This window comes from Theropithecus gelada, chromosome 13 (genome assembly GCF_003255815.1).
Source record: "Theropithecus gelada isolate Dixy chromosome 13, Tgel_1.0, whole genome shotgun sequence".
Classification (NCBI taxonomy): domain Eukaryota; kingdom Metazoa; phylum Chordata; class Mammalia; order Primates; family Cercopithecidae; genus Theropithecus; species Theropithecus gelada.
The window spans coordinates 19762576-19774195 of NC_037681.1; the positions used below are offsets into that span (position 1 = coordinate 19762576).

General features: G+C 44.3%; 1 protein-coding gene across 14 annotated transcripts in view; it reads left to right on the forward strand.

Annotated features, from left to right (window-relative positions):
- Window positions 1-4410, forward strand: part of KANSL3 (KAT8 regulatory NSL complex subunit 3) — a 47611-nt gene extending 43201 nt beyond the window's left edge. For all 14 annotated transcript variants that reach the window (XR_003115243.1, XR_003115241.1, XR_003115242.1 and 11 more), the window contains one exon: window positions 1944-4410. Coding sequence is in view for 11 of the 14 variants with exons in the window: in XM_025353563.1 (XP_025209348.1) it covers window positions 1944-1964 (21 nt within the window). In the remaining 3 variants the exon portion in view is untranslated. The remainder of the gene's footprint in view (window positions 1-1943) is intronic.
- The last annotated feature ends 7210 nt before the right edge of the window (window positions 4411-11620 follow it).

An 11620-nucleotide genomic window follows, 5' to 3' on the forward strand; every position in this document is an offset into this window, starting at 1 on the left:
ATTGCTAGGAGGGGTCAGGTGGTGATTCTTTTCTAACAAGCAAGGGGATGTTATTAGATTAAGGCTTCTTGCTGATTCAGAAGCTTCTAATAGTTAACTCAGTGTTCAGACTGCCAGACAGAGCACTGGACTATGGGTCAGGTCGTCTGTTTTCAGCCAGCTGTGTGATCCTGGGCAAATCACCCAGCCTTCTGGGCTTTGGTTTTCTTACCTGGTGTAGTGAGGAAGTTGACTTAATTCAGTGACTGTTGTGGTGGCAGGATCAGAATCTCCTCAGGTTTTGGGAATCTAGGTGTTTTAATGCTTAGAAACAAACTACCCATCTTTTGACATTTGTGAGGCAACTGGAAATTTGAACACTGACCGGATACTTGTTGATATTACAGAATTGTTAACCTTTTTAATGTGTGATAATGCTATTGTTGTTAGGATTTTAAAACGGTCCTTTTTAATTTTAGGGTTCCATATTGCAATATTTATGGATGGAGTGAATTTAAAAAGAAAAGTGGACACCAATTAGACTGCTCTAAGATCTGTGTAAACACCTAATTATCTGTTTCGTTTCTGGCACGGATTGGTGTTTACCGCGTTTCCTTCATGGGAATGGACTGTTGTGTACTCCTCAGCTGAGAAGCTGCAGGGAGGAAGAGAACAGACAGACTCTGTTGTGCCCTGCATCAGAGTCCAAAAAATGGACTCCCTACCTGTGGTTATAAGATCTCTGTCCTGCTGGCCATACCAGGACCTTGTCAGCCTGGCAAGCAGCACCTCTAGCTGGCGGCCTATGGCAGTGGCCTCACTGTAGCCTTGTAGCAGGCTGTGGGCAAGCTGGCTCACTCTAAGGTGTATTCATAATCAGAATAGAGTGGTCATCTGTGCACAGCCCTGCCTTTGGACAGGGAAGCCCATGAGGTTTTGTTTTCGTTTTTTGTTGAGATGGGGTCTTGCTGTATTGCCCATGTTGGTCTGGAACTCCTGGGCTCCAGCAGTCTTCCCACCTCAGCCTCCCAAAGTGCTAGAATTGAAGTCATGAGGTTTGATTGTCAAACCCTTCTTCATTGGTGTGATTATGACTCACTGCAGCCTCAACCTCTTGGGCTTAAACAATCCTGTGGCCTCGGCCTCCCAAGTAGCTGGGCCTATAGGCATGCAGCACTATGCTCACCTAATTTTTGAAAAAATTTTGTAGAGATGGGCTAAGTTGCCCAGGCTGGTCTTAAACTTCTGGGCTCAGGCAGTCCTCCTGCCTTGGCCCCCCAAAGTGTTGGGATTATAGGCATGAGCCTCCTCGCCTGGCCTTCCCTCCTTTACTGCATTCTCAGAGACCTCTTGGGAGTTTCCCAGTGGGGAGACTTAGAAAGGTGGGGAAAGCCTTGGTGACAAAGGCCACCTCCCTACTCACTTCCTTATTCTTAAGCTGCAGGGTTCAACATTGATGGCATCCCCCCACACCTACATGTCTAAGGCCTCAAAATCAGAACAGTCATGGAGATCTTCCCTTCTGTTCTGTTGCCCTGAAAAACTCACCGATTTCCTTTTTTCTGCATTCCTTTTCTGTCCTCATGCATAATAATAAGAGGTGACCTTTGTTGTTGAGCACAAATTACACTCAGGTGCTTTATGTGGATTATTTCATTTAATCCTTACAGTGACCCTGGAAAGTAGATGCTGTCATCTGCCTCTTACAGGCGAGGAAAAGGAGGCTCAGAGAACATAGGCACTTGCCTTAAAAAGTGGAAAGTTGAGTCTCTGACTCTAGAGTCCATGTTCTGTTAACCACTTGGCAGCTACAACACATGTCCTTGTGTATCCAGCTTCTTTCCTATTGAGAATTACTTCTTTAAAATAAATTCTCAGGAGTCAAGATGATTGGGTTAGAGGGTCTGAATGTGATGATAACCTGTCAGAGCTTTGACCCTTCTTCACTACCTCTCCTGCCACAGCGCCTGCCTCCAGCACCCTGAAGATGCTGTGTGATATGTCCTCCTTACCAAGTTGGTGATGGCTGCCTCATGGTGGGCCCTGGGCACGTGTGTGGTCCTGCTGAGCCGTCCACGTGTCTGAAGACCTCTTTAAGACAGTCATTTTTGCCTCTCCGCCAACTGTCTTCAGAGTTGGGCTGTTGAGTCTTCAGAGAAACCATTAGGTTAGGTGATATGGTGCCAGCAAGGGAAGCACCATCGTCCAGGATCTGCAGATCTGGTTCCTGGGATCCCCAGACTCCTCAGCAGATCTGGCTGTACCTGGATCAGAGCCACTTCTTCCCCCGCTAAAGCTGTGGTTTGACCCAAGGGTCAGTATATAGGACTGCCTGCTGCATTTAATGAAGGTGTTTCCTTTTGGAAGTCTGTGCTACCCTCTGCGCCCAGCTGGGAGGAGACATCCATCTGGTCTGGGGTTTCGGGAGTTAGAATGGAAAGCCCTTTGCTAAAGACTGGAGTCATCTGACCTGCCAACTGGTGGTTCAGAGCTGGAAGGGCTTGTTTAGGTCGTCACTGTTGCCTTCATCAGCAGCCATGGGAGAGTGCTCCCCATGCAACCCCACCTTAGAAACCACGTCATGCTGAGTAGCTTGCTGACACCTGAAACTTCTGGTTTTTGTTAGTGTCACAGTGAAGGCAAAGAGAACTGGGCCGTCATCTTTCAGCCTCGTTGACTTACTCTAGATGTTGGGAGCGGTGGATGCCAGGTGAAACCTGGCCCCTTTGTCCTTTTCACCGTGCTTTGGGCAGTTTCTGTATCCAGAGAGTCCGCAGGTTCAGGTAAGCTGAAGAGGAGGAGTAGAACAGCAGAGGAAGTGGCTCGAAGGACATGCCAGTAAGCCCGGTGGTTTGTGCTTAGGTCTCTGCTTTGCCACCCAAGGAACTAGTGATTCAGCTGGAGATAAAAAGAAGAATTTGCCAAGTCAGAGAAGAAACCCTAACCCTGGAAAATCCTCTGTCTCCAGTCTCTGGAGGGAAGCAGGGACAACAAGCTAAGGTAGTATCTTGGCCATCCCAGAAAACTTGTGGCATTAGGATGATGAAGGCCATGCTTCAGTGTTTTCGTTTCTATTTCATGAGACTTTTTGTCTTCCTGCTTACAAGTGGGAAGATGATTGACAGTGACTCTACTATGCAGGGCTGTTGGTACCAACCTGAGCCCTATAGGTGGCAATCCCTGGAGAAGTGGTCACAGAAGATGGAGCTCTCATCCCCTGCTTACCTCTTCCAACACTTGTGTGCAAAGATAGTTTTAGATTTGGTTTAGGAGCCATCCTCCAGAACAGGCTCCCATACTTAGAATGTTTCTAGTTAAGGTAATAAATTAGGCAACCCAAGTGTGACTCTACTCAAGTGTCCTTTTCTGTAGGCAGGAAGGGCCTACGACGTGGCTTAAATAATAGTCCATGGTCCTGACCCACAGTACAGTGTGTATCAACACCGGGCCACCTGTGTTCAATCTGGGAGCCTTCCTGGCCAGTCGGAGTGGCAGCCAGAAGGGAGCTCATAGTGTCTAGGGGTCTCAGGCAAGGTGGGTCAGGGTACTGTGGGCAGGGGGGATGTGTGTGATAGGAGAGGGTACCCTAAACACCATGCCTTCCCTCCCTGACCTGAAAAGCTGATCTCAACAGGGATTCACACAGAATTAGGCTGTGTTTTTGCATTAGCTGGTAGGTGACTTTCTCAAAATTCTTAAATTCAGGAAGTATTTAGTAAACTTGAGGAAGGTATGAAATCTGGAGGAGGCATCCAGGACCCAGGGGTTTGATAGCTTTACAGGTAGGATCATACCACACCAAAAGAGCAGTGGACAGTGAGACTATATGAGCTGTATGAAGCTTTTAGGAATCATTTAGGACAGACAGAGCCCTGAACAACCCGTTCATGACTTAAGTTGTTGGCTCAGTGTATGCTGGGGACAAAGAAAAACTAACAAGCCGACCTGCCTTTATGGTAAATTCTAGTGTGCTTGCAAGGGATGACTTCCTGAGGTGTGGTCTATCCACCTTGAAGAACTTCACAACTGAAGAAGGGGAGCTGTGAGAACATGGATTGTTCTACACCTTGGACAGGGTAACAGAGGAAGTGGCTGAGGCCTAGAGTCATGTTTTCCAGTTCCCTTCGCAAACTGTATTTCTTGGAACGCAAAAGGAAGGTTTACCTATTTCCTAGAACACCTGGAATCCATAACCTCAGAAAGTGATACGATTGGTAGAAAATGTGGAAGGATCAGGAAGGTCTTAGATTCTTGGATGACAGATGTATGTTGATGCCCTATGGAGATGTCCTTGTGCTTTGAGGTCACTGAGGCAGGAAGACCTGTCTGCTCTTGGTCTCACCACTAGAACAGTCTTGGGCTGGATGAGTTATAGAGCTGAGGGGCTGTGATGGTTCTGTTCTTACATTAAACAATTAAAAACACCAAAAATGACATTTGGATTGCTTCAGCTTCTTTTCAGTTGACTTCTTATATGTATTCTGGTAACCACTCAATGAAGTGGGCACAGAAGATAGAGCTAAGATATTGTAAGGCCAGTGATCATCACCTCACCAATGCCAGGTGGTGTGAGGTAGTACTCTAATTTCCTTTTTGTTTTTTGGTTTTTTTTTCTTTTTGAGATGGAGTCTCTCAGTGTTGCTCAGGCTGGAGTGCTGTGGCGCTATCTTGGCTCACTGCAACCTCTGCCTCCTGGGTTCAAGCGATTCTCCTGCCTCAGCCTCCCAAGTAGCTGGGATTACAAGCGCCCGCCACCACACCCAGCTATTTTTTTGTATTTTTAGTAGAGACGGGGTTCCACTATGTTGGCCAAGCTGGTCTCAAACTCCTGACCTTGTGATCCGCCCACCTCAGCCTCCCGAAGTGTTAGGATTACAGGCATAAGCCATTGCGCCCAGCCTGTAATTTCCTGTTTACAAGTGAGGAAACAGGCACAGGGCAGTCAAACAGCAGGAAATGGCAGAAGCAGTACTGGAACCCAGGTAGTCTGATGTCGGTGTCTTTTCTACTTTGCACTGTGCTAGGGTTCTAAGATGGGAGACTGGAAGTAGAGATTAGCCCAAGAGGTGAGAAGATGGTGGCTTGGCCTGCACATGACCTTTTCAGTTTACCTCCCACCAGGCCAAGAGTAATCGATGTTGCTATGGTGGGGCTCTTGGCTGAGCTTACGTCAGTAGGTGGGGTCCCTCCACCTTGATCCTGAAAGATCAGTATCCCTTTGCACTTCCCATACCTCCACCCACCCCCAATAAATACATGAAGATTTAGAGATGAATGAATGAATTCCAACCTCTAGATTATTCGTTAACTTGTGTTCCGGAGGACCTTCCTTCTAACCCCTAAATTCCAGGTCCCTACCCTTGGCATTGGAGCCCTCTGGGTGGAGGCCATAGTTCTGGTATGCTGCTTGGAGTGTCCAGTATACTTGGGCACATCGTGTTACCCTCCTTAGTAGACATCTGATTTGCTGTCTTCTCCCTCAAACTCTAGTCTCACTGACTTGAGCAGTCAGCTCAAGCGAGAGGAGGATTAGATTGTTAAAATGACAGCTGTCTGAAGCTTCAGGGGTATGGGGACAGGGCCATAGCAAATCATGATGCAGACAAGTCTTTGTTACCTTTTTATCTCTTTTTCAAGCACACATTTTGGTCAGGGTTGATGGCTGCAAGAAGGAGAAACCTATTCACCACCAAAATAGCTCTGAAAGGGAATATTCTCTCATGAGGCATTTTTATAGACAAGGAGCCTCACGGTTTTTGCTACTTGCCTCATGACCTCAACTGACTTGGACTTGCCAGGATCCAGTTTTGATCCTGTTGTCACAGGACTTTTCAGCTGCAGAACCCTTCATGGATGGCTGGTCTCTTTCACTCAGTTCAAATTCTGAAGACAGCCTGATTGGCTCACTCTCACTTGTGGGTGGGTTCTCCTTATCTCTTCCCACCCAGTCCAATCGTAGTATCCGGAAGATGAAGTCATGTGATTCATATCATTACTTTTCTAAGGAGAAGTAGATGGATTTAAACAAAACAAAGCAAAACACTGCTGGGCTGTTAGATACGTGTGTTTTTAACCTGCAGTTATAGTATAGTATAACACCCTTCACCAAGTTTCCCCTGGTACTTACATCTCACATAACTATAATACAAAATTAAAACCAGGAAGTTGGTACAATGTGTGTGTATAGTTCTATGTCATTTAATCACTGTAGCCATAAACAAAATACAGAATGGTTCCATCAGCCCAAAGATCTCCCTCATGCCACCCCTTTATAGTCACATCCATCTCCTTCCCCACCATTCCTGACCCTAGCAACCAGTAATCTCTTCTGCTTGTCCTAAATGAGATGATGTATAAATGGAATCCTACAGTGCATGGCCTTTTGAGATTGTCTTGTTTTCACTCAGTATGATTTCCTTGATACATATCCAAGTTGTATGTATATGAGTAGTTTATTCCTTTTATTGCTAAGTGGTATTTCATGGTATGGGTTTAGCACAGTTTGTGTAACAATTGATTCACCTATTGAGGGACATCTAGTTTGTTCCCTGTTGGGGCTATTACAGATAAAGCTGCTGTGGCAATTGTATGCAGTGTTTTTGTTGTTGTTGTTGTTTTGAGACGGAGTCTTGCTCTGTCACCCAGGCTGGAGTGCAGTGGCATGATCTTGGCTCACCGCAGCCTCCACCTCCCTGGTTCAAGCAATTCCCCTGCCTCAGCCTCCTCAGTAGCTGGGATTACAGGCACACACCACCAGGCCCAGCTAATTTTTTTGTATTTTTAGTAGAGACAGGGTTTCACCATGTTGGCTAGACTGGTCTCAAACTCCTGACCTCAGGCAATCCTCCCGCCTTGGCCTCTCAGAGTGCTGGGATTACAGGTGTGAGCCACTGTGCCCGGCCAATTGTATGCAGTTTTTTTTTTTTATGAGAACATGAGTTTTCATTTCTCTATGATAAATGACCAGGAGCGAGATTACTGGGTCACATGTTAGGTTTTAAATTTTTTAGGAAACTGCCAACCCAGCCTGATGGCTCACACCTGTAATCCTAGCACTTTGGGAGGCCAAGATGGGAGGATTGATTGAGCTCAGGAGTTTGAAACCCCCTAGGCAACTTGATAGACCCTGACTCTACAAAACTACAAATTAGCCAAGTGTCATGCCGCACACCGGTAGTCTCAGCTACTTGGGAAGCTGAAATGGAAGGATTGCTTGAGCCTGGGAGGTCAAGGCTGCAGTGAGCTGTGATCATGCCATGGTACTCAACCTGGGCAACAGAGTGAGACCTTGTTTCTAAAGAAGAAAAAAGAAACTGCCACTGTTTTTCAGAGTACTCGTACTATTTTACATTCCTATCAGCAGTGTATGAGAGATTCTTTTTCTCTGCATTCCTACCAGCATTCTATATTGTCTCTTATGATTTATTTTTATTTTATTTTTGGGAAACAGAGTCTCACTCTGTCACCCAGGCTGGAGTGCAATGCGCGATCTTGGCTCACTGCAACCTCGGCCTCCCAGGTTCAAGCACTTCTCCTGCCTCAGCCTCCCTAGTCTGAGATTACAGGCACCTGCCACCACATCTGGCTAATTTTTTTTTTTTTTTTTTAGTTTTTAGTAGAGATGGGGTTTCACCATGTTGGCCAGGCTGGTCTTGAACTCCTGACCTCAGGTAATCCACCCGCCTCAGCCTCCCAAAGTGCTGGGATTACAGGTGTGAGCCACCGCGCCTGGCCTCTTTTATTTTTTATTTTAGCTATTCTAATAGGTGTGTAGTGGTATCTCATTGTGGTCTTTTAAATTTGTTGAGGTTTATGGCCCAGGGGTGATCTATCTTGATATGTATTCTGTGGGTGCTTAAATGTGTTTTACTATTGGGTGGAGTGTTCCATAAATGTTGATAAAATTGTTGGTTGATGGGGTTGTCAAGTTCTTGTATATCCTTGCTGATTTTCTGTCAAGTTATTCTGTCAACTGTTGAAAGAGTGGTGTTGAAATTTCCAACTATAATTGTGGAATTGTCTATATCTCCTTTCAGTTCTGTCAGTTTTTATTACACATAGTTTTCAGGTCTGTTTTTTGGTACATACACTTTTAGGATTTCTGTGTCTTTTTGGTGGATTGACCCTTTTATCATTATGTAATGTCCCTCTGTCCCTGTCAGTTTTCTTTGCCGTGAAGTCTGCTTTATTTGACACTGTACCCATTCTACTCACTTTTGATTAATGTTTGCATGATATATTTTTTATTCTTTTGGTTTCACCCTACCTATGTCATTATATTTCAAGTGAATTTCTTGTAGACTGCATGTAGCATATGATTTTTCTTCTATACCATTCTCATTCTTTTAATTAGAGTTTTTAGACTGTTTATTACATGTAATTATAGGTAATGTTGGGCCTTAAGTCGGCCATTTTAGTTTTTGTTTTCTGTTCCATTTTTTGTTTTCGTTTTCCTGCCCGTAAGTGGGTTACTTGAACACTTTTTTTAGAATACAATTTTGGTTTGTGCATAGTGGTTTGAGTTGTATCTCCTTGTATAGTTTTTTAGTGGTTGCTCTAAAATGTTACTTTATATAACTTATCACAGTCTCCTGGTATCCACATTACCCTCTTCCACCTCTAGTGTAACTATCTATGTACTTTGACAACCACATTAGACAGTGTTGTAAGTTCTGCTTCAAATATAATTTAGAAAACGAGAAGGGCCGGGTGCAGTGGCTCACGCCTGTAATCCCAGCACTTTGCAAGGCCGAGGCAGGCAGATCACTTGAGGTCAGGAGTTCAAGACCAGCTTGGCTAACATGGTGAAACCCTGTCTCTACTAGAAAAAATACACAAATTAGCTGAGTGTGGTGGTGGGCGCCTGTAATCCCAGCTACTCAGGAGGCTGAGGCACGAGAATTGCTGGGACAGGGGTGTGTCTTATTGCCAGGCGGGGGTAGATTTCCAGGCTAACCACATGGTCTCTAAATGGCACAACAGGATTGGAGGTTGGGAGCCTTATTACCACTCATCGGGATTGAAGTTTTAGTTTTCCACTTGGCCTTCTTCAACACCACCCCACAAATAACTAAACATTTGAGGAGATAGCCACCTCACAAAAGGCAACAGTGGGCAACATATACTTTCTGAAGCAGAATTATTGGAAGAGATAAGTTAATATGTGACTAATATATGTAAGGAGTTATGGTTGGTCAGATATTGATATGAAACAACAGGAAACTGTTATTTAAAAACCCAGAAATATTAGTTATAGAAAATATAATAGCTAAAACAAAGTAATTATGGGACAAAAAGTAGAAGGGATATGGCTAAAGAATTAACTGGAAGATTAGAATTAGGAATTCTCTCAGAAGGCATCAAAAAAGCCAAGAAGTATAGAGGACAGAAGTAGAAACAGTAGAGCACAATTAAGGGTCATGAAGGGAAAGCTGGCTACTCGGGAAGGCGTTCGAGCCTGTAGTGTGCGATGATCAGGCCTGTGGGTAGCGACTGCACTCCAGCCTGGGCAACATAGTGAGACCCTGTCTCTTAAAACTTTTTTCAATTTTTAAAAACCATGAAAGGAAAATGAAATAAAAAACAAGGAAGTAATTTTTTTACATAATGGAGGATAACATTTCTAAGAATTAAGAGAAAATTGAAAGGCCTCAGTTTGAAAGCATTCACATGGAGTCTCAACTGGGAGCAATAAGGAAAACCCACATCTAGACACATTATAATCAAAGACAGAAAATCTTTCTTTCTTTTTTTTTTTTGAGACGGAGTCTCGCTCTCACCCAGGCTGGAGTGCAGTGGCGTGATCTCAGCTCACTGCAAGCTCTGCCTCCTGGGTTCACGCCATTCTCCTGCCTCAGCCTCCCAAGTAGCTGTGACCACAGGCGCCCGCCACCTCGCCCGGCTAGTTTTTTGTATTTTTAGTAGAGATGGGGTTTCACCATGTTAGCCAGGATGGCCTCGATCTCCTGACCTTGTGATCCGCCCACCTCGGCCTCCCAAAGTGCTGGGATTATAGGCGTGAGCCACCGCGCCCGGCCCAGAAAATCTTTCTTACTTTTAAATTTTATTCCATTAGTTGTTGGGGAAGAGGTGGTTTTTGGTTACAAGGGTAAGTTCTTTAGTGGTGATTTCGGAGATTTTGGTGCACCTGGCACTTGAGCAGTGTACACTGCACCCAGTGTGTAGTATTTTAATCACCCCCACCCTCACCCTTACCCCGAAGTCCTCAAAGTCAATTATATCATTCTTGTTTTTTTTTTTTTGAGACTGAGTCTCACTGTCATCCAGGCTGGAGTACAGTGGCATGATTTCGGCTCACTACAAGCTCCACCTCCCGAGTTCAAGTGATTCTTATGCATCAGCCTCCCAAGTAGCTGGGATTACAGGTGCCTGCCACCACACCCAGCTAATTTTTATATTCTTGGTAGATGTGGTTTCACCATGTTGGCCAGGCTGGTCTCGAACTCCTGACCTCAAGTGATCTGCCCACCTCAGTCTCCCAAAGTCCTGGGATTACAGGCATGAGCCACCGCGCCCAGGCCAATTATATCATTCTTATGCCTTTATGTCCTTATAGGTTAGCTCCCACTTATGAGAACATACGATACTTGGATTTCCATTCCTGAGTTACTTCACTTAAAATAATGGTCTTCAACTCTATCCAGGTTAGTGCAAATACCATTATTTTGTTTCTTTTTATGGCTGAGTAGTATTCCATGTTATATATACACCACATTTTTTTTAATCCACTCTTTGGTTGATGAGCATTTAGGCTGGTTCCATATTTTTGCAGTTGCAAATTGTATTGCTGTAGACATGTGTGTGAAGTGACTTTTTCATATGATGACTATTTTGCTTTGGGTTGATACCCAGTAGTGGGATTGCTGGATCAAATGGTAGTTCTAATTTTAGTTCTTTAAGGAATCTCCATACTGTTCTCCATACTGGTTGTACTAGTTTACATTCCCACCTGCAGTGAAAAGTGTTCCCTTTTCACCACATCCATGCCAGCATCTATTATTTTTAAAGTTTTAGTTATGGCCATTCTTGCTGGAATAAGGTGGTTTCACACTGGCTTCGATTTGCATTTCCCTGATAATTAGTGGTGTTGAGCATTTTTTCATGTTTGTTAGCCATTTGCATATCTTGAGAATTGTCTGGTAATGTCCTTTGCCCTCTTTGTGATGGGATTACATATTTTCTTCTTGCTGATTTGAGTTTCTTGTAGATTCTGGTTATTGGTCCTTTGTTAGATGGATAGTTTGTGAATATTTTCTCCCATTCTGTGGGTTGTCTATGTACTCCGATTTTTCATTTGCTGTGCAGAAGCTTTTTAGTTTAATTAAATCCCATCTATTTATTTTTGTTCTTGTTGCATTTGCTTTTGGGTTCTTGATCATTAACTCTTTGCCTAAGCCAACAAAAGACAGAAAATCTTAAAGGCTTCCATAGAGAAAATCCACATCCACCGCAGAGTTTGAGGCAGAATCAGACTAATGTGAGACATCACAACATGAATCTTTGCTTCAAGAAGTCATTAATGTTTTTAACACATTGGAGGACAGAACATAGAATTTAAATGTTAGGACATTATAAGAATGTCCTCAGGCATCCACAGCTTCAGAAGGTCTGACACACAAAG